We start from the raw sequence: 23,021 nt of genomic DNA, 5'->3' as shown, positions 1-23,021 counted from the left end.
AAAAAAAAAAAAAATACAATAACTTTTATAGTACAACATTTTTTTAAAATGAATATAAATCACCAAAATGTCTTCCAATTAAATTATTAAATTCCAATCGTAATTGTTGATTATAGATTGATCTTTGCTCATAACTACTAACTAAGCTTTCCATTCGATTTGGTGCAACACATTTGTCAACGAATCGAACAAGTCCTTCACATAGCCGTAGCTAGGATTTCATTTCGGGGGGGGGGGGGGGGGGGGTTAGATAAGACCAAACAAAATTTTTTTTAGAAATCACAATACTTTGTATCAACTATATGAACTTGCAGTCGATTCTAAATCCCGCTAAATCAAATAGTCATTTGAACTGTGTAGAAGCGAAAAATTTGCCAATATCCTTTTTAAGTACCTATTTATAGGAGAGGAATTCGTAGTTAAAAGTTTAAAAAAGCCCTGCTTACGGTAAACGTAATTAAAAAATGGCCGAATATTCAGCGGCATCTCTAGTTTTGTAGGTACAAAGAGTGATAAGTTGGTTGATATAAATTGCGAGCGTTAGCGAGCAAGTTTTTTTAAGAAACAAATTTTAACCAATCTAAGGCTTTATAAAAAAAATTATTTCGTACAATTTAATATATAAAACATTGAAAAATGTACTTTTTCTTGCACTGAAATTTTGTAGCAGAAAATTGACAGGTACATTCTATCTATTGAGTTCTAAATGAAATTAGCAATACTTAAAAACCAAAATTTTAAATAATCCAAGTTGTTTGACATGAGCTAATTACACTGGTCAACAAGGTTTTTGTTACAGAAACCAGGGTATACTTTTCTATAGGCTGAGCTCGAATCCGAAGTCAGAAAAATCACATCACGTTTTGGAGATATTCCCGTTAGAAAATTGAAAATGCCGATTTTTACAAGTTTTCAAAGTTATTTTTTAGCGTTTACTTATTTTTTTTAAAATTAAATTTGTAACAGTTTCTAAAAGAATTATGTCAAAATTTGAAAGCGATTGGTACAGAACTTTTCGATATTTGCTATTAAAAGCAAATAAATACGAGATGCCCCAAGCACTTTGATTTCAAGTTATGATTTCTCGAGGAAGAAAATAGATATTTAAAAGATTTAAACGGATTTAGAGAGACAAAACTTAATTCTTTTAGAAACTGTTACAAATTCAATTTAAAAAAAAATAAGTAAACGCTAAAAAATAACCCTGAAAACTGGTTAAAAGCGGCATTTTCGATTTTCTAACGGGAATATCTCAAAAGCTTGATGTGATCGAATTTTTCTGACTTCGGTTTCGAGCTCAGCACAAAAAAAACCTATAGAAGAGTATACCCTGGTTTCTGTAACAAAAAAGAAGTTTAATTTTGTTGACCATTGTTATACTTCACTTTGAAATTTAACAATAAACTGAAATTGTTTAATACCTATATATAATTTGAAACAAAATAATACCGAAATGTTGTAAATACAGTGCTTTGCAAAAGTATAATCGCACCATATAAAAATGCTATTTATATAAAACCGAGTATTGCAGCGACACCCTACTATTTTTTTTATTAAAGGGGATCAAAAAACAAGAATATTGAGAAGAACAAAATGTCCCGTTACTTTCTCTTATAATTTTTAGGAATAAAAACAAGTTTTTCTTCCATTGCAAAAGTATAATTGCATTTTTTTTATTTTGAGTATGGCCAACAAGGTTTTTGTTACAGAAACCAAGATATACTTTTCTAAAGGTTTTTTATGTGCTGAGCTCAAATCCGAACTCAGAAAAATTCTATCCCATCGCGTTTTTGAGATATTCCCGTTAGAAAATCGAAAATCCCGCTTTTTACCAGTTTTCGAGGTTATTTCCTGGCGTTGGTAGGTACTACAGTCTCTGAAAAAATGGATACATTTATTTTCGCTTACATACTGGATTTAAGGTTAACATAGAACAAAAGTGGGTAATAAGCAACTGAAGATATCTCGGACAGTAGAAAAGATGTCTGAAAGATTTAAATAGATTTAAGGGTAATATGTCAAAAACGAGATGTGATCGAATAAGTCCGTCTTTGGATTCGAGTTCGGCCACCGAAACCCTTTGAAAAAGCATAGTTTAGTCTCGGCACCAAAAACCCTGCATAAGTACTTGTGGTATTTAAAGGGTTCTTAAAAGAGCATTTTAAGGTGTTAACATAATGCTTAAGGAAATGGTCAAAGAGACAAACTTATACAAACTTCATCGACAGCTTCTGCAACGATGCAAAATTGGTAGTGATTTTAAGGAAGATTTTCATATAGGTAATCAAATCACTAAAATACAAAAACAAATCATTTAGTGCTGCACATATTAGACTTGTATATGTTTATAATATAGGTATCTTTTGATTTTATGAAAAAAAATTTCGGGGGGGGTTAAACACCCAAAACCCCCCCCCTAAATACGGCTATGGTCCTTCACCACAAACACACTTACCGAAGGCATCACAATTGCCAAAGGAACATTGTTGATTGGAGAGACCACAGCCACAGACATTAGGAGCAACACATTTGCCATAATAGCCACAGCCACTGAAAAATGGAAAAAAAAAAAAGAAAATCTCAGTAATTCATCGATATTTATGTATCTCTTTAGAAAGGGTTTTAAAAACCCTCTTCAATTTCAAAAATAAAATACACCTTGTACTGCTGACAGTCACAATATTTAAAAACAAAGTTAGGTTTTTCCTAGAAATTCAAGACAACATTTTGTATAAATCAAACATCAATCTTGAAATGAATATAAAGTTTAATCAGCTTCAGAAATTTTCTCAGAAAAATTAATTTTGGGACCTCTTTGACCAAAAATTTCAGAAAAAAAAAACTCTACTTGAGGTTTATATGGAAATTATGCTATTAAATGGTTATCTTATTGGCTTCAGAAATTGTAGTGAATTTTCTCAAAATCATTTTAAGTTGATTTCAATTTTAGGACCTCACTAATCAAAAATTCAAAAAAAATATATATAATCGTCTTCGGAAATTCTAGTTTTCTCAAGTACACTTTCACTTTCTTTAAATTTTGGAACCTCACTATCCAAACACTTCAAAAAAAATTTGGGACCTCACTATCGAAAATTTTCAGAAAAACAGACCTCCTCTCGAGGTTCAATTGGGCCGCTTTAGAAATTCCAGTGAATTTTCTCAAGTACATACACTTTCCTAAAATTTTGGGACCTCACTATAAACGAAATTTCAGAAAAATATTCAGGGTTTAGATGAACATAAAACTGTAGAGTGCATATCTAATAAGCTTTTGGGACCTCACAATCGAAAAATTTCAGAAAAAAGACCTCATCTCAAGGTTCAATTGGGCTCCTTCAAAAATTTCAGTTGATTTTCCGAAGTAGGCTATTTCACTTTAATAAAATTGGGACCTCAATATCCAAAAAAAATTAGAAACAAAAATTTAAGACCTCTTTTTAAGATTAATATGGACGTAAAACTAATGAGTGGATATCTAATCACCTTCAAAAATTCTTATGAATTTTTGCAAGTATATTTTAAGTTGCTTCAAATTTTAGGACGTCACTATCGAAAAAAATCATAAAAAAAATTTAAGACCTCTTTTTAAGGTTTATATGGACATCAAGCTATAGGCTAGGTATCTAATTATCTTCAGAAATTCCAGTGAATTTTTTCAAACACACTTTCATTTTTTTTTAATTTTGGGACCTTATTTTCTAAAACTTTCAGAAAAAAAAATGTAAGACCTCTTCTAAAGATATATGTTTATATCAAGTCAGTATCCAAAAAAAAAGAAAAAATTTAGGACCTCTTCTCAAGGTTAATATGGACATAAAACTATCGAATGGAATCGGTTTCAAAAATTCTTCAGAACTTTCTGAAGTACATTTTTACTGCCTTTAAATTTTGAGACCTCACTAACGAAAGAAATTAAAATAATATTTAAAACCTCTTTTTAAAGTTTATATGGACATCAAGCTATAGAGTTAGTATGTAGTTGGCTTCAGAAATTCCAGTTAAATTTCTCAAATACACTTTCTTTTTTTTAATTTTGGGACCATACTTTCCAAAACCTTAAAAAAAAGTAAGACCTCTTTTAAAGGTTTATATTTACATCAAGGCAGTATACAATGCCCTTCAAAAATTCTTGAGAATTTTCTTAAGTATATTTTTGGTTTCTTTAAATTTTGGGACCTCACTACCGAAAACTTTCAGAAAAAAATAAGACCTCCACTCAAGGTTTATATAAGTATCAAGCTTTCAAGGTTTCAAAAAAATCCAATGAGGTTTCTCAAATATACTTTTAGTTTCTTAAAATTTTGGGACCTCATACATATTTTGAACATGTTATTAAAATTAATTTTGAAATAAACATAGAAAAATTCGAAAACGGATATTTTGAACGAATGTTTGGGACCTCCCAAATTGAAAATAAATATGTAATTTAAACAAAAATTGAAAACGGATATTTTGAAGCAAAGTTTGGGACCTCTTAAAATTTTTGAACGTTATTGAAAATAAATTTGAAAAAACAAACAAAAATTTGAAAAATGGATGTTTTGAACTAACTTACTGTTCACATTTTGGCACGCAAGTATTATCTTTCAACTCAAATCCCTCGAAGCAGTGACAAACTCCAGGTTGTTTGCAAACACCATTTTCACATTTATCCCCACAATCTGGCAGACAGCTTGTTGTATTCTCATCATATCTAAATCCATCATAACATTGACATCTATATCGAGAGTCACAAAATCCATTTTCACAAATCCTAAAAAAAATCAAAAAAATATAAAAAAGCTTAAATTCCTTTTAAGGTCTTAAAACTCACATATAACACTCAGCTTCACACACAGTCCTCGGAAGTCTCATACCAAATCCTGCAAAACATTCACACTTATTCGGTGCATAACACCTCCCATGACCACAATCGGGAGTACAAATTGGTTGACAACCAATTGCTGTCATCTGATAACCATCTCTGCACTCACACTTATTTGTCTCAACACAAATCTGATTATGACCACAAGCCGGCCTGCAATGTGGTCTACAAAAAGTTCGAGTTGGATCCAATGTATGGCCGTCGTTACAACGACAAGTTCCATTTAGAAAACAACGTCCATTTTCACAGCCCAAAGGACATGCGAAAACACATTCCCCACGATCGTTTTTCGTAAATCCATCGAAGCAATCACATTGTCCTGGCGATGTACAAAAACCGTTTTTACACTTTGTCCCACAATCCGGTTCACAACGATTCCAATCGTATCGAGTTCGTTTGTAGCCATCACAACAATCTTCGATTTGATGAAAGTGAATTGTCGTTCCGTTGCCTTGAATTAGTTCATTTCTCTCGGTTCGAAATAGAACGGCCCTAAAGAGAGGTCAAAAACAGGTGTTTTGAGGTCTTGAGATTAAAGCTCACCGAATTTGAGATTAAAAACTTACGGAACTTGTCTGGAACATTTATTTCTATAAATTTTATTCACATTATACGACAAACTACGTGTTTCCGATGTAAAGATATCACCGGAGATTTCACGCTCACTTAAAACTACAACACTGAAACTGATAAAACCAGCGCACATGAGAAATATTCTTATCCGTTGAAACATTTTTTGCGATCTTAGCTTGTTCCGAGTTTAAGTTGAAATGTCTTGAGAGCATCTTTAAAAAATTTCATATTTTGCTTTCGATGTAAGTTCCTACTCTCTTATCACATCTTTATAGCAGGGTGACCCAGAATCTTACTTAAAGATGATAGATTAAAGTGTTTATGTTGTTTTTGTTGGGAAATCTGCTCAAGCGCAATACAGGGCAGTAGTGTTTTATTCGATTAGGTAATTTGAGTTTAAACGCTGATAAGAAGTTTTGTTTTGAATGTGAAAAATTTTTCATTGATAATAAAAACACAGCTATTAAATAAGCTTTAATAGAGATTAGTTTTGGGGATAAGAGTGAACTTTCAAGCTTGCAATCATTTTTGTGGTGATACCTACTCTTGGAAGATGCTTATTGTTTGGAATATTTTATAAACTGTGTCTTTGTGTGTTTCTAAACTGACTCAGCTTATAGACAGATTTTTTTCATATTTTTGATTCGGTGATTAAAATTGAAAATTGAACTAAATTACGAGACACTAACACATGTTTCTGTGGGTCCGAGAAATAAGCCAACAGGAAATAAGGCCTCAAAAGAAAAACTGAAATAAGGCTCGAAATTGGGGTACTTTTTTTTCATAATGACATTATTCCTCAATGAAATAAGGCCCAAAAAAAAAAACGAAATAAGGCCCCAACTTGTTTTGGCCTCTTTTGGAAAAGTGAAACAAAACCCCAATTTTTATTTTTCATGACGAACTTTATTTTAGATAATGAAATATCACCCCAAACCAGCAGAACCTTCTTTATGAACGGAACTTTTAAAATTGTTCCTCAAAGATATCTCAAACAGTTGATACGATTTTTTCAGCTATTCTGTTTATTACACCGGCACACACAAAAAAAAAGTGTCATGTACCAGGAACCAGACCTATCTTTCTATATGTTTTTGGGCACGCTGAATCCGAATTTCAAGTCCGTTTTGCCCGGTCACCCTCCAGTTTTGAGAAAAATGTAAAAAAGACCCCAAAAAAGTTAAAAAACTTCATTTTTTTTTTAGTTTTTTTGCATATTACTCAAAAGTGGAGGGTGACAGGCCCAAACGGACTTGAAATTCTGATTCAGCGGATAGGTTTCAGAAAGATAGGTCTGGTTCCTGGTACATGACATTTTTTTTTTTTGTGTGTGCCGGTGTTATTAATGTTCTTTCAATATAAAGATCTTCCTGCAAAACCATCTGGGAGTTAACAATAGCGGTACTTTCTAGGTCCTTGATAAGTGGAATTTCACAAAAGATTTTATTGTTTAGTATTTTCATGTAAATTATGAAAAATGAAGTAAGGTCCCAAATTGTTTTTAAAATGCTCCAAAATTAGTGTTGGGGTCTTATTTTATTGGGGCCTTATTTCATAATGAAATCAGGCGTCAGGCCCCAAAAAAACAAAATAAAATAATTCCCCAATTATGTCCAGGACACGTCCGGGACACGTACGGGACATGTCTGGGACACGTCCGGAACTTGTCCGGGACATGTCTGGGACACGTCTGGGACATGTCCGGGACATGTCTGGGAAACGTCCGGGACATGTCTGGGACATGTCCGGGACATGTCTGGGACACGTCTGGGACTTGTCCGGGACATGTCTGGGACACATCCGGGACACGTCCGGGACACGTCCGGGACACATCCGGGACACGTCCGGGACATGTCTGGGACACGTCTGGGACATGTCCGGGACATGTCTGGGTAACGTCCGGGACATGTCCGGGACACGTCCGGGACATGTCCGGACATGTCCGGGGCACGTGCGGGACACGTCCGGGACATGTCCGGGACATGTGCGGGACACGTCCGGGACATGTCCGGACACGTCTGGGACACGTCCGGGACATGTCCGGGACATGTCTGGGACACGTCCGGGACATGTCCGGTACATGTCTGGGACACGTCCGGGACCTGTTAGGGACATTTCTGGGACACGTCTTGGACACGTGCGGGACATGTCAGGGACATGTCCGGGACATGTCCGGGACACGTCCGGGACATGTACGGGACATGTCTGGGACACGTCCGGGACATGCGCGGGACATGTCCGGGACATGTCTGGGACACGTCCGGGACCTGTCCGGGACATTTCTGGGACACTGCCGGGACACGTCCGGGACATGTCCGGGACACGTCCAGGACATGTCCTGGATACGTCCGGGACATGTCCGGGACATGTCCGGGACATGTCCGGGACATGTCCGGGACATGTCTGGGACACGTCCGGGACATGTCCGGGACACGTCCGGGACAAGTCCTTGACATGTCCGGGACATGTCTGGGACACGTCCGGACATGTCCCGGACATGTCCCGGACATGTCCCGGACATGTCCCATACGTGTCCCAGACGTGTCCGGACATGTCCCGGACGTGTCCCGCACATGTCCCGGACATGTCCCGGACGTGTCCCAGACATGTCCCGGACGTGTCCCGGATGTGTCCCGGACGTGTCCCGGACATGTCCCTGACGTGTCCCAGACATGTCCCGGACCTGTCCCGGACATGTCCCGGACGTGTCCCAGACATGTCCCGGACATGTCCCGGACGTGTCCCGGACATGTCCCGGACGTGTCCCGGACGTGTCATGGACATGTCCCGAACGTGTCCCGGACGTGTCCCAGACATGTCCCTGACATGTCCCGGACGTGTCCCAGACATGTCCCGGACATGTCTCGGACGTGTCCCGGACATGTCCCTGACATGTCCCGGACATGTCCCGGACGTGTCCCGGACATATCCCGGACGTGTCCCGGACGTGTCCCGGACATATCCCGGACGTGTCCCGGACATGTCCGGGACATGTCCGGGACATGTCCGGGACACGTCCTTGACATGTCCGGGACATGTCAGGGACATGTCCGGGACACGTCCGGGACAAGTCCTTGACATGTCCGGGACATGTCTGGGACACGTCCGGGACATGTCCGGGACATGTCTGGGACAAGTGCGGGACACGTCCGGGACATGTCTGGGACACGTCAGGGACATGTCCGGGACATGTCTGGGACACGTCCGGGACATGTCCGGGACACGTCCAGGACATGTCCTGGATACGTCCGGGACATGTCCGGGACATGTCAGGGACATGTCCGGGACATGTCTGGGATACGTCCGGGACATGTCCGGGACATGTCCGGGACACGTCCGGGACAAGTCCTTGACATGTCCGGGACAAGTCCTTGACATGTCCGGGACATGTCTGGGACACGTCCGGACGTGTCCCAGACATGTCCCGGACATGTCCCGGACATGTCCCATACGTGTCCCAGACGTGTCCGGACATGTCCCGGACGTGTCCCGCACATGTCCCGGACATGTCCCGGACGTGTCCCAGACATGTCCCGGACGTGTCCCGGATGTGTCCCGGACGTGTCCCGGACATGTCCCTGACGTGTCCCAGACATGTCCCGGACCTGTCCCGGACATGTCCCGGACGTGTCCCAGACATGTCCCGGACATGTCCCGGACGTGTCCCGGACATGTCCCGGACGTGTCATGGACATGTCCCGAACGTGTCCCGGACGTGTCCCAGACATGTCCCTGACATGTCCCGGACGTGTCCCAGACATGTCCCGGACATGTCTCGGACGTGTCCCGGACATGTCCCTGACATGTCCCGGACATGTCCCGGACGTGTCCCGGACATATCCCGGACGTGTCCCGGACGTGTCCCGGACATATCCCGGACGTGTCCCGGACATGTCCGGGACATGTCCGGGACATGTCTGGGACACGTCCTTGACATGTCCGGGACATGTCAGGGACATGTCCGGGACACGTCCGGGACAAGTCCTTGACATGTCCGGGACATGTCTGGGACACGTCCGGGACATGTCCGGGACATGTCTGGGACAAGTGCGGGACACGTCCGGGACATGTCTGGGACACGTCAGGGACATGTCCGGGACATGTCTGGGACACGTCCGGGACATGTCCGGGACACGTCCGGGACATGTCCGGGACACGTCCGGGACATGTCCGGGACATGTCTGGGACACGTCCGGGACATGTCCGGGACAGGTCCGGGACATGTCTGGGACACGTCAGGGACATGTCCGGGACACGTCCGGGACACGTCCGGGACAGGTCCGGGACATGTTTGGGACACGTCCGGGACATGTCCGGGACAAGTCCGGGACACGTCCGGGACATGTCCGGGACATGTCTGGGACACGTCCGGGACATTTCCGGGACACGTCCGGGACATGTCCGGGACATGTCTGGGACACGTCCGGGACATGTCTGGGACACGTCAGGGACATGTCCGGGACACGTCCGGGACATGTCCGGGACATGTCTGGGACACGTCCGGGACATGTCCCTGACAAGTCCTTGACATGTCCGGGACATGTCTGGGACACGTCCGGGACATGTCCGGGACATGTCCGGGACATGTCCGGGACACGTCCGGGACATGTCCGGGACACGCCCGGGAAATGTCCGGGACATGTCCGGGACACGCCCGGGACATGTCTCTGACACGTCCGGGACATGTCCGGTACATGTCTGGGACACGTCCGGGACCTGTTAGGGACATTTCTGGGACACGTCTTGGACACGTCTTGGACACGTGCGGGACATGTCAGGGATATGTCCGGGACATGTCCGGGACATGTACGGGACATGTCTGGGACACGTCCGGGACATGCGCGGGACATGTCCGGGACATGTCTGGGACACGTCCGGGACCTGTCCGGGACATTTCCGGGACACGTCTTGGACACGTCTTGGACACGTCTTGGACACGTGCGGGACATGTCAGGGATATGTCCGGGACACGTCCGGGACATGTACGGGACATGTCTGGGACACGTCCGGGACATGTACGGGACATGTCTGGGACACGTCCGGGACATGCGCGGGACATGTCCGGGACATGTCTGGGACACGTCCGGGACCTGTCCGGGACATTTCCGGGACACGTCTTGGACACGTCTTGGACACGTGCGGGACATGTCAGGGATATGTCCGGGACACGTCCGGGACATGTACGGGACATGTCTGGGACACGTCCGGGACATGCGCGGGACATGTCTGGGACACGTCCGGGACCTGTCCGGGACATTTCCGGGACACGTCTTGGACACGTCTTGGACACGTGCGGGACATGTCAGGGATATGTCCGGGACACGTCCGGGACATGTACGGGACATGTCTGGGACACGTCCGGGACATGCGCGGGACATGTCCGGGACATGTCTGGGACACGTCCGGGACATGTCCGGGATACGTCCGGGACATGTCCGGGACATGTCTGGGACACGTCCGGGACATGTCCGGGACATGTCAGGGACATGTCCGGGACACGTCCGGGACAAGTCCTTGACATGTCCGGGACATGTCTGGGACATGTCCGGGACATGTCTGGGACATGTCCGGGACATGTCTGGGACACGTCCGGGACATGTCCGGGACACGTCCGGGACATGTCCGGGACACGTCGGGGACATGTCCGGGACATGTCTGGGACACGTCCGGGACATGTCTGGGACACGTCCGGGACATGTCTGGGACACGTCCGGGACATGTCCGGGACATGTCTGGGACACGTCAGGGACACGTTCGGGACATGTCCATGACACGTCCGGGACACGTCCGGGACATGTCCGGGACACGTCCGGGACATGTCCCTGACATGTCCGGGACATGTCTGGGACACGTCCGGGACATGTCCGGGACAGGTCCGGGACATGTCTGGGACACGTCAGGGACATGTCCGGGACACGTCCGGGACACGTCCGGGACAGGTCCGGGACATGTCTGGGACACGTCAGGGACATGTCCGGGACACGTCCGGGACATGTCCGGGACATGTCTGGGACACGTCCGGGACATTTCCGGGACACGTCCGGGACATGTCCGGGACATGTCTGGGACACGTCCGGGACATGTCTGGGACACGTCAGGGACATGTCCGGGACACGTCCGGGACACGTCCGGGACATGTCCGGGACATGTCTGGGACACGTCCGGGACATGTCCGGGAGATGTCTGGGACACGTCAGGGACATGTCCGGGACACGTCCGGGACATGTCCGAGACACGTCCGGTACATTTCTGGGACACGTCCGGGACACGTCCGGGACATGTCCGGGACATGTCTGGGAAACGTCCGGGACATGTCCGGGACATGTCCGGGACATGTCTGGGACACGTCCGGGACATGTCCGGGACATGTCCTGGACATGTCCGGGTCACGTCCGGGACATGTCCGGGACATGTCTGGGACACGTCCGGGACATGTCCGGGACATGTCTGGGACACGTGCGGGACATGTCCGGGACATGTCTGGGACACGTCCGGGACATGTCCGGGACATGTCTGGGACACGTCAGGGACACGTTCGGGACATGTCCATGACACGTCCGGGACACGTCCGGGACATGTCCGGGACACGTCCGGGACATGTCCGGGACATGTCCGGGACATGTCCGGGACATGTCTGGGACACGTCCGGGACATGTCCGGGACAGGTCCGGGACATGTCTGGGACACGTCAGGGACATGTCCGGGACACGTCCGGGACACGTCCGGGACAGGTCCGGGACATGTCTGGGACACGTCAGGGACATGTCCGGGACACGTCCGGGACACGTCCGGGACATGTCCGGGACATGTCTGGGACACGTCCGGGACATTTCCGGGACACGTCCGGGACATGTCCGGGACATGTCTGGGACACGTCAGGGACATGTCCGGGACACGTCCGGGACACGTCCGGGACATGTCCGGGACATGTCTGGGACACGTCCGGGACATGTCCGGGACATGTCCGGGACATGTCCTGGACATGTCTGGGACACGTCCGGGACATGTCAAGGACATGTCCGGGAGATGTCTGGGACACGTCAGGGACATGTCCGGGACACGTCCGGGACTTGTCCGAGACACGTCCGGTACATTTCTGGGACACGTCCGGGACATGTCCGGGACATGTCTGGGACACGTCCGGGACATGTCTGGGACACGTCAGGGACATGTCCCGGACATGTCCCGGACATGTCCCGGACATGTCGGGGACACGTCCGGGACACGTCCGGGACATGTCCGGGACATGTCTGGGACACGTCCGGGACATGTCCGGGACATGTCTGGGACACGTGCGGGACATGTCCGGGACATGTCTGGGACATGTCCTGGACATGTCTGGGACACGTCCGGGACATGTCCGGGACATGTCCGGGACACGTCCGGGATATGTCCGGGACACGTCCGGGACATGTCCGGGACATGTCAAGGACATGTCCGGGACACGTCCGAGACATGTCCAGGACACGTCCGGGACATGTCCGGGACATGTCTGGGACACGTCCGGGACATGTCCGGGACATGTCTGGGACACGTCCGGGACACGTTCGGGACATGTCCATGACACGTCCGGGACACGTCCGGGACATGTCCGGGACACGTCCGGGACATGTCCGGGACACGTCCGGGACATGTCCGGGACACGTCCGGGACATGTCCGGGACATGTCTGGGACACGTCCGGGACATGTCCGGGACAGGTCCGGGACATGTCTGGGACACGTCAGGGACATGTCCGGGACACGTCCGGGACATGTCCGGGACACGTCCGGGACACGTCCGGGACACGTCCGGGACATGTCCGGGACATGTCTGGGACACGTCCGGGACATGTCCGGGACATGTCCCTGACGTGTCCCAGACATGTCCCGGACGTGTCCCAGACATGTCCCGGACATGTCCGGGACACGTCCGGGACACGTCCGGGACATGTCCGGGACATGTCTGGGACACGTCCGGGACATGTCCGGGACATGTCCGGGACATGTCCTGGACATGTCTGGGACACGTCCGGAACATGTCCGGGACATGTCCGGGAGATGTCTGGGACACGTCAGGGACATGTCCGGGACACGTCCGGGACACGTCCGGGACATGTCCGGGACATGTCTGGGACACGTCCGGGACATGTCTGGGACACGTGCGGGACATGTCCGGAACATGTCTGGGACACATGCGGGACATGTCCGGGACACGTGCGGGACGGAAAAAAAAAATTACAGATTTTTTCAAAATTGTGAGTATATTATTATTAAAATTGAGCTGCTGTAATTATAAGGACCACTATAAGTACGCTTATGAGATCTAGAAACCTTTATCTCTAATCAGTAGGTATACTATCGTATGAAACATTTATTCTTCTGAATCATAAGGATAAAATAAATTTCTTCTGTACAAAAGTCAGCAGAAGTTTTCAAAATAACACTCAAAATCTTCAAAATATCACTAACCTTGAAACCCTTATCTCCATCAAAACAAAAATAAAAACATTCTTTTACAGAACAAACCCCCAATTATATCATAATTTGCCACTTTATCCAGAATTTTGCAAATTCAAATCGCATAAAAAAATTAAATTATTTGTTGTGATACCTACTCAAACAAAACTCCTTCATCCGGTCTTAGTTTTAAAATGTTGCCCCGCAAAATTTCTATTTTGATATAAAATTCCTCTTTTACGCCAAAGAAATTTCGATAAGATTATAATAATTCAAAACATTTTTAGCGAAATAAAATAAACGCCATGTATTTATTTTTTTTTTTGTATAATCAACCGATAAGAAGTACTATAAGCAAAAAATAACTGCAGAATAATTATAAAGATAAGTGAAAAAAAATTCTCGATAAAAAAAAACCTCACACAATTCCAAGCGCGCAGTGTGATTAGCTTAAACCTCTGAAGAAAAAATCACTCTTTCTCAGTTATCAAACCCTAAGTCAGTATAGTTTTAAACTTCAAGTCCTCCAAGATGAACGTTCTTTGGAAATTTCTTTTCATAACTCTTTTGCTATATGCAACAGTAAATTTGAGTTACTCGAAAAAACTCTGTGATAGAAAAGTTAATTTTTGTAAAAATTCAAAATGTAATTGCCCGGAAGGTTTGAAACCAAATAAAAATAAAACATGTTGTGTGCCAATTTGTGAGCATAAATGCATCGGTGGAAAATGTGTTGGTTTGAATAAATGTAAATGTTTACCGGGACATATAGCGACAGAAATTCCTAATGTTTGTGAACCGTTTTGTTCGAATTGCACCAATGGATATTGTTATGGTTATGAAAAGTGTGCAAATCGACGTTGGAATAGTAAAAATTCTGTGGAACCTAAGACACAGTGTGGAATGGATGTTTTTACAACAACTACTAATATTTTAGATGATAACACTGAATTGCCAAAATCAAATGATATTTTAAAGGAAGGTGAACAATTTGGAAGTCCAAAACTTGTAGAATCAAATTCTGCAACAGAATTACTGTCGATATTTCCTGAGAAAATAATCAAAAAAAATATTGGTGATTCATCAAAAATACCAAGTTCAACTTCACCAACAGAAGTCAAGTCAACAAGCAGTTCTTCAGAAAATGATTTCGAACAAACTCAAAAACCAACCGAAATCACATCAAAATTCACTTCGAAAACGACCAATCCTTCGAGCAGACTTCACAATTTAGTTGATGATATGAAAGCTTTTTTTGATGAACTCGATGCAGATTTCCTTCGGAGCAAAGAGTTTATGTCTAAGAATTATGCTGTCAGCAGTTCTTCAGAAACTGAACTAAAACAAACTTCAAAATCAACCGAAATCACATCAAAATTTACTACGAAAATGCCCAATTTTTCGAGCAGACTTCAAAATTTAGAGGAATTTGAGATAACTGATGAATACCTTGCTGATTTGTTTGCCGAATTCGAAACTAATTTACCAAGAATTTTGGAAGAAGAAACTATTTCTAAAAATTCAGCTGTCATTGGGAAAATTCTAGAACCTTCAACAACTATCACAGTGCATTCGGCAACCGAGCAACCTTTAAGCCGAATTTTCAACAAATTGCAAGAAACTGAAGTTGATGAAATTATGTCAACAATTTCTGATGAAAGCGAGACAATTTCACCAATGCATGAAGAATCCATTTCGAATTCTCCAACTGTCATCGATGGAAGAATTTTTGACAAGCAACTGAAGGATGGTGAAGTGACATCTATGACGGAAAGTGAGAAATCTTTTTCGTATGAAGTGAAAATGCCTGGAATTGATGACATTATAACACCCACTTTTTCTGAAAACGAGGTTAATTTAATTTTGTTAGAAGAAACAAATTCTAACTCTCCCGCTGTTGTTGGAGTAGTTCTTGAAGAATTGGCACCCAATATTCAACTATTAAAGGAAGAATCAACAATTTCACCTCAGCTAGAAGAAAAAACTTCTAATTCTCCTTCTTCTTTCTTTGGAAAAGTTGGTAACAAACTAAAAATGACAGAAGAAGTTGAAGGAAGCAAACTTTTAGTTGAACCTTCGAATCATAAATCTTCTGCTGAAGAATTCCGATTGGCTGCAGTACCTTTGGGAGTTGGTATTCTAATTGGAATAGTTGTTCTTGGATTATTGTTTCGAAATCATTATCGTAATCAAGGGTCTTATAATGTCTTACAAAACTGATTTGAATATTTTTTTGGTAAGAAGGTTTATTTTTTGCATTTTTGATTTGAAATTTTTTAATTTTATTTTTTTACTTTCAGATCATTTTGAAGATGAACAGAAAAAGCGTTTTTTTTTTGTGGTTAAGATTAATTAAATTGTAAGAAAGTAATCAAGATATAAAGTTAAGTTTTTTTTATTTTACTTTTAATAAAGATGAAGCATTCAATATTTTTAAACTTTTTACTTACTGGAATCTTTATTAAATGATATTTAACGAAGGTAAGAAAAGAATCAATGGTTAGCAATTTTGGGTAAACAGCAAAAATTCTAAATAGTGTACCATAAGACACCACCATTGTACGGGTTTTTGAGTACAGAGTCACCGTTGCACAAGTGGGGCCTTTTTGCGGTCAAACATCATTTGCATGACTTTTCTTAGATAGCGAACCAAAACTACAAAAGGTCAATATGGTAGTTGTTTATGACACTTTTAGTCGTAAATTTTTGTGTTATTTTGTTGAGACGAAGCAAATGTTGTAGGTATTTCTTTTCTTAGTGGAGGTCCATAGTGTTGCAGTCAAATTCTCTACAAAGTTCAGGGTCATAGACATAAATTTAGAATTAAATTGACTTTTTACTCGATCTACATATGCTTGAATTTTCCCATATTCGAGTACGGGAACGTTTTTTTTTTTCCTTTGTTATTCTTTCTTTGGGGTCTCTGGCCACTCATACCTCACGTCAGCTTATGAAATTTCAATAAATACCTTAGAAGAGTACTTAAAGACTAAAATTGAATGTGGTAAAACGAAGTTAAAAAAAAAAGAGTGTGTGTACACATGTACACGCGACTGAAGTTATACTTCTCATTCAGTATATGTAAATGAATTTAATTTGATATTTTTAATTTCTATTATTAAATTAATTAATCCACACATCGTTTTTTTACATTTTTATCAAGTGAACAATAAATTAATTCTTTCATCCTCCTTGCGTCCATGTAGTTTTCAATTTATTCTGTGAAATTTACACAATTTGTGCGGTTCAGAACGTACGGTATACGCTTAACGAAACTAAATGAATTGAGCATAAAATGTGCGATATGGTTATTTTATGAGAATTGTGTGTGCTTCAGCACTAGTAGTAGCAATATGGAACTTGCAGGGTTGCTACAAAGCTCAAAAGTGAGCTGAGCTCAGCTCACAGCTGACTTTTGAGCTATGTAGGTACCATAGCTCAGCTCATTTGAGCTGAGCTGAAAGTCAGCTGAGCTGATGGTTGAGCTGAGCTGTTGGGTGAGCTAAAGTAAAGTGAGCTGAGCTGAGCTGTGATGGGTGAGAGGATACATTGATTTTTATTTGGAAAGTATAATGAAATATGAAGATATTTTAAACTTTTATAAAACACCATAGCTCAAGATGTTTGGTTCTAGTTATTAATGGAATTATTTTAACACATGGATATTTTTATAAATAAAACAGATAATTTTTCGTGATCTTTCTCTTGGTTTTTTTAACCCTAGAAAGATAATCATAATATACGTCTCAGAGACGTATGATTCTAAAAAAGATTTTTGGTCTTATGTTAACACTTTTTGTCATATTTATTTAACTCATTACTTAGATTATTTTAAAGAAGTGATATAATAAATCAAATCAATTTAACAAAAACCCAGAAATTTGAATTGAATTAGATAAAACAGTTCTTTACACGCCATACGTCTTACAGACGTAGATTATCTTTCTAGGGTTAATAGTAAATATATTTCTATTTTTTTAGTAAAATATTTCTTTTTTAATCATAAAAAAAAATCAGGTACAATCCGGTTTTACGACTTTTTTCAAAATTCCGAGAAAATCGCGTTTGAAAGTTGGGGTAAATTTTTTTTCGAAAAATCCCCGAATCTTTGAACGCTCCTGGAAGCTAAACCGCTTGAGAGCAATTTTTGGGAGTGGTACCAAATGATAGCTTGTGTCATGGGCCTACGCTTTGCACATTATCAGATTTTTAAAAAATCGCCTTCCATGTTAAACCGCCACATCATGCCTATTTTTTCAGAATCGGGCTTAACTTTTTTTTTACCTTTAAGTTCTCCTGGTTTGAGAACGCGTGGACCTACAGGGATGGGAGTTGTACCCAAATGTAGGTTAGAGTCCCCGCTACCTTTTGGCATCAAAAATTTTATTTTCATTTTCTTCAAAATTCTGCGATATAGGCGTTGGAAGGCTTTGATCTAGAGACAGGGGAGTGGTGCCATAGGAAAGCTTATATTCTCAGCTACCCGAAAGTGGTATGATCCGGTTTTTCGATTTTTTTCAAAATTCCGAGAAAATCGTGTTTGAAAGTTGGGGTAAATTTTTTTTTCGAAAAATCCCCGAATCTTTGAACGCTCCTGGAAGCTAAACCGCTTGAGAGCAATTTTTGGGAGTGGTGCCAAATGATAGCTTGTGTCATGGGCCTACGCTTTGCACATTATCAGATTTTTAAAAAATCGCCTTCCATGTTAAACCGCCACATCATGCCTATTTTTTCAGAATCGGGCTTAACTTTTTTTTTACCTTTAAGTTCTACTGGTTTGAGAACGCGTGTACCTACAGGGATGGGAGTTGTACCCAAATGTAGGTTAGAGTCCCCGCTACCTTTTGGCATCAAAAAAAAATTTTTCATTTTTTTCAAAATTCCGAGATATAGGCGTTGGAAGTTGGGGCGCTCACTTTCAGCTCAGCTCAAATGAGCTAAGCTATGGTACCTAGCTCAAATTTGAGCTGAGCTGTGAGCTGAGCTGAAATGTTAGCTTTTTGAAACCCTGGCAACTTGCCACATGCAACTTGCCACATACAACTTGCCACATGCAACTTGCCACATGAAACATGTAACTTGCTACGTATTGTGTGTTTTATGTTTGTCGTACTGCATTTTTAAATACTAAAGTACTGCGTACTCTAAAGGTGAAACGACAGCCCTGCTACCCAGGGTGATCGCGTCATAATCCCTTTGACATTCTTGTCAAAAAGTAAATTTTCATACCCACCCTCCCATAAGAAGTATAACTTCAAAAATTCAATTTTGAGGTCCTAACATAATGTGATAATGTTGCCCATATATTACAAAACAGACATGCAGAACTTCCATTAAAGGCCTACAAAACTATAAAAGACTTAAATAAATCGTTATCAATTCAAGGAACAACATCTTCCTTTAAGGTCTTAAGCCCCTAGAGCCCACATCTTTTTATTTGACAGTTTTACTGAATTTTTATAAAAGCCTTAAAAACGTAGGTGTAAGAAGATAAAAATAACGTCTTTATTTCCAAAGCATCTCGTGATTTATACCAGCTAAATTCGTTATATACATTATAGTGATATGTTGAAAGCTACAAGATAGAGCAATCTGTGACATTCAATTGATAATATATTTGTGATACATTCCATTTTTTTATCACAAATCATACCAATAATTATCACAAAATGCTCAGAGCAATATCAGTGCATAATAAAGACAATCTGTGAAACTTAATGGATATACTTGTGATACATTTCATGTATGTATCACAGATTACTCTATTAAGTATCACAGTTTGCTGGTGTAATCTTTGAAATTACTTTACTGCATAAGTTCATGATATACAAACCGTGATACACAGCGGAAATAAATTTGTATATATAAAGAGTAAAGATACTGGACCAATATTTGATATAATAATTTTAAAGACAAGATATCCGTGATAAGTACACAAAAACTTAAATTTTTGAATAATTAAAATTTATTTATCTTTCTTAAAACAAAGTGTTAATTCTTATTTTTTTAATTCATTGCATACATACTGCACCACAAAGTCTGGATTATCTAAAACAAAATGATAAATAAAAAAAATATATAGTAGTTGATATAACAATTTAAACAAAGTGTTATACCTTTTTCATCATTTTCTTGTGATATTCCCCGATGGCGATATTTCCTTACAGCCAATCCTATTCCAGTAATTGCTATCAAAATAATTGCCAAAATCGGTATATAATACCACCATGAATCCTTATTTCGAGTAATTGTAGAGGAAGAAGTGTTCCCAGAAACTGTTATACACTTGTATAAACCAGTTTCATTGCAATTGAGTTGGTAGAGAACTTTATCAAATTGACATTTTTCTTTTTCTATTAAATTTAAGCAGTTTGTGATGCTAGAGTTTTGAAGAGACCAACATTTGCATAGCTGGAAAATATCTTCTTCAATTGAATATTCTGTTATATTTAAAATGGAAGTACTAGATTGTGTGGAGACATCTTCAAAAGTTGTAGAAATCTCTGTAGTACTTTCATCTGTCATTTCTGTTGATGCCATTTCAGATGTCGGGAATATAGTCGAATAAGTAGATACATGAGACGTAAAAGTTGTTAACTCTGTTGTCAAAGTAGTACTAATAGTACTCGTATATGGAATAATGCATTTCGAAGTAATTTTATCGAATTCATATCCCGGCCAGCATAAACATTCTCCCGGAGAAATGCAATCACCATGATTACATATCTCACATACAGGTGTACAAACATTCGGCTCATAACTATGAGCCTCGTAGCCTTCATTACAGGTACAATTATTCGGCGAAGCACAATACCCATTCAGACACTTTTCCTCACAATACGGAAGACATGAAGTAGCATTAAATGGCACATAATCCTTCCAACACACACACAATCCCGGGCCCACACAATCTGAATTCTGACATTTCGGTTCACAAATCGGTTCACATTTGTCTACAGAATCAACTGGCATTTGATAGCCTTCGGAACACCGACATATTTCTGGCTCAATGCAGACACCATTTTGACAACCTTTACTACAAACTGGCTCACATTGATTATTTGCTCCCATAAGATAGCCCTGGTTGCAAACACACATTTCAGGGTGATAACAAAAGCCATTTTGACAGCCACTGGAACACACCGGGGAACACTCATCATTGGAATTCTTTGCGTAACCAGGTTGACACTCGCAAACATTTGGAGCAACACACTTGCCAAAGGAACATCCATCTTCACAAACTGGTATACAGCGGTTGTTTTCGTCAGATTTATAACCTTCTGTGCAATTGCATTCATTTGGTGCCACACAAACTCCATTTGGACATCCACTCTGACAATATGGTGTACAAATATCATTTTTAAGATCATATCCAAAGTCACATTCACAATCATTAGGAGCAATACATTTCCCAAAGTGGCAACCATTATCACAAACTGGACTACAGCGGTTGTTTTCGTTCATTTTGTAACCCTCATCACATGAACACTCTTCCGGAGCTGTACAAACTCCATGTTCACACCCGTCCTCGCAAATGGGTTCACAGCGGTCTTGAGAATTCATCTTGTATCCAGTATCACACGAGCACTTGTTTGGTGCAATACATCTGCCATTATCACAATTTTTATCACAAACTGGTGAACACAAATTTAATTCATTCATTTTATAGCCTTGAGAGCATGAACATGTATCAGGAGCTGAACAATATCCATTTACACAGGCTGTCGAGCAAAATGGTTCACAAGTGTTTGAAAGGACATTTAGAATATAACCTAGTTGGCAATCACACTTATTTGGTGCAATACACTTTCCGAACTGACAACCACTATCACAAATCGGTGTACAGCTGTTGTTTTCTAAACTTTTTTGATAACCTTTTAGGCAATTGCATTTCCCAGGAGCTACACAAGTTCCATGCTCACAGCCTTGCTTGCAAATCGGTTCACAGTAAGTATTGTTGTATGCAACTTTTTTATAACCTTCTTTGCAAGAGCATATGTCTGGACTTGAACAATATCCATTAATGCATTTATTCGAGCAATATGGTTCACACTGTGATAGATTTTCTCTATATCCTATGCAACAGTTCATCCTTAAGCGACTTTTCCATAGTGTCTAAGAGGGGTAGAGAAATTTTAGAAAAGTTGCAGGCAAGTTCTTGAGATTTAGTAGAGTACTTACTCTAGTTGCTGGAACTGTTACAACTCTCCATTTATAACTTCTTTGCCATGGAAAGAAACCTTGCTGCGTATATTGTTGATATTCCGTTCGATAATAGTATTCACTAACGGTATATACTTCGGATTTCGAACAATATCCGGTTTCTAAACTATGAATTTGGATTGTTTTGAAAATAATTATTAAACTTAAAATTATCCATAGAACTTTCATCGTTGAGCTGAGTATTTAAACTAAAAAATTTGCTTAATGCAGTTGTTATTATTGTGATTTTGTAGTGGTTTTGAGGTTTTGCAATTTTTCCGGTGTAGATTGCTTCAAGTTAATCATCAAAATAAATAAAAATTTTTTAAACTAAGAGGATTTTTTCTTAGAGAAGCTGAGAGTAAAAAAGTTATATCTAAACCGTGGAATAGCTTATAAAAGATATCCCAGCTGTGTATTTGAGAGAGCTTATAATTTTTTTTTTTTTTTTTTTACATGTAACTAGCAAAAAATGATTAATCACAGGTTTTTTTTTTTTGTTTGTGTTGTAAGAAAACAGGGGTGTATTTGCTTATAAATCAAACTTCTTTTGGATATTTCGTGTTAATTCCAGTATCCCGTTTTTACTCCTAGATCTATAGCAGAATTTTTTTGACGATTTTTGGTATTCAGCAAGATTTTCCAGTCATAGAACTCCAAGCTTCGTATTTGTGATAAATCTGTGATAAAAATCCGGGCAACCTGTGATAACTACCTTAAAGCAAAACAAGTAGTTTTCTCCAAGGAAAATTTCATGACACATTTTAGGTAAAAACAGAAATTGATACTTAAAATAGCTATAATGTGATACATTCCGGATAAATCTGTGATATAAATCTGGGTGATAGCTAACGAATAGCCTGGATGTTAAACATGGGGAAATTTTTTTTTAATATTAAGCAACACAAGCTCTGATCGTCATTATACTAGGCGCAGTCAACG

General features: G+C 41.5%; 4 protein-coding genes across 4 annotated transcripts in view; 2 read left to right on the top strand and 2 right to left on the bottom strand.

Moving 5' to 3' along the window:
- LOC129915221 (uncharacterized) overlaps nucleotides 1-23,021 on the top strand; it is a 48,149-nt gene that overhangs the window by 22,087 nt on the left and 3,041 nt on the right. The window contains exons 6-7 of the mRNA XM_055994701.1: nucleotides 14,362-14,459; nucleotides 14,539-16,082. Of these exons, the coding sequence (XP_055850676.1) occupies nucleotides 14,362-14,459; nucleotides 14,539-16,082 (1,642 nt within the window). The remainder of the gene's footprint in view (nucleotides 1-14,361; nucleotides 14,460-14,538; nucleotides 16,083-23,021) is intronic.
- LOC129912976 (epidermal growth factor-like protein) lies at nucleotides 22-5,775 on the bottom strand. The gene is made up of 5 exons (XM_055991264.1): nucleotides 5,434-5,775; nucleotides 4,817-5,359; nucleotides 4,559-4,756; nucleotides 2,441-2,550; nucleotides 22-201 (listed from the first exon to the last, which is right to left on the bottom strand). Exons 1-5 carry the CDS (start codon nucleotides 5,598-5,600, stop codon nucleotides 44-46), a joined length of 1,176 nt encoding a protein of 391 aa, XP_055847239.1. The 5' UTR covers nucleotides 5,601-5,775; the 3' UTR covers nucleotides 22-43.
- LOC129912974 (uncharacterized) lies at nucleotides 14,356-16,315 on the top strand. Its single transcript, XM_055991261.1, has 2 exons — nucleotides 14,356-16,113; nucleotides 16,178-16,315. The coding sequence occupies exon 1, from the start codon at nucleotides 14,409-14,411 to the stop codon at nucleotides 16,095-16,097; it is 1,689 nt and encodes a 562-aa protein (XP_055847236.1). The 5' UTR covers nucleotides 14,356-14,408; the 3' UTR covers nucleotides 16,098-16,113; nucleotides 16,178-16,315.
- On the bottom strand, nucleotides 19,825-22,329 carry LOC129912973 (fibrillin-1-like). The gene is made up of 3 exons (XM_055991260.1): nucleotides 22,059-22,329; nucleotides 19,994-21,992; nucleotides 19,825-19,925 (listed from the first exon to the last, which is right to left on the bottom strand). The coding sequence occupies exons 1-3, from the start codon at nucleotides 22,266-22,268 to the stop codon at nucleotides 19,876-19,878; spliced, it is 2,259 nt and encodes a 752-aa protein (XP_055847235.1). The 5' UTR covers nucleotides 22,269-22,329; the 3' UTR covers nucleotides 19,825-19,875.

This window comes from Episyrphus balteatus, chromosome 3 (genome assembly GCF_945859705.1).
Source record: "Episyrphus balteatus chromosome 3, idEpiBalt1.1, whole genome shotgun sequence".
Taxonomy (NCBI): domain Eukaryota; kingdom Metazoa; phylum Arthropoda; class Insecta; order Diptera; family Syrphidae; genus Episyrphus; species Episyrphus balteatus.
Note: the sequence above shows the minus strand (reverse complement) of the source record. Positions and strands in the feature narration are given on the sequence as shown.

Bases quoted from the DNA above. Each gene is read 5' to 3' on its own strand.
- LOC129912976 (XM_055991264.1), bottom strand. From the start codon at position 5,600: ATGTTTCAACGGATAAGAATATTTCTCATGTGCGCTGGTTTTATCAGT. The intron at 5,360-5,433 runs GTAAGTTTTTAA...ACCTCTCTTTAG, and splicing joins AAATGTTCCAGACAAGTTCC to GGCCGTTCTATTTCGAACCG. The intron at 4,757-4,816 runs GTGAGTTTTAAG...GATTTTTTTTAG, and splicing joins TGTGAAGCTGAGTGTTATAT to GATTTGTGAAAATGGATTTT.
- LOC129912974 (XM_055991261.1), top strand. From the start codon at position 14,409: ATGAACGTTCTTTGGAAATTTCTTTTCATAACTCTTTTGCTATATGCA.
- LOC129912973 (XM_055991260.1), bottom strand. From the start codon at position 22,268: ATGAAAGTTCTATGGATAATTTTAAGTTTAATAATTATTTTCAAAACA. The intron at 21,993-22,058 runs GTAAGTACTCTA...TACCCCTCTTAG, and splicing joins TAACAGTTCCAGCAACTAGA to ACACTATGGAAAAGTCGCTT. The intron at 19,926-19,993 runs GTATAACACTTT...ATTTTGTTTTAG, and splicing joins ACAAGAAAATGATGAAAAAG to ATAATCCAGACTTTGTGGTG.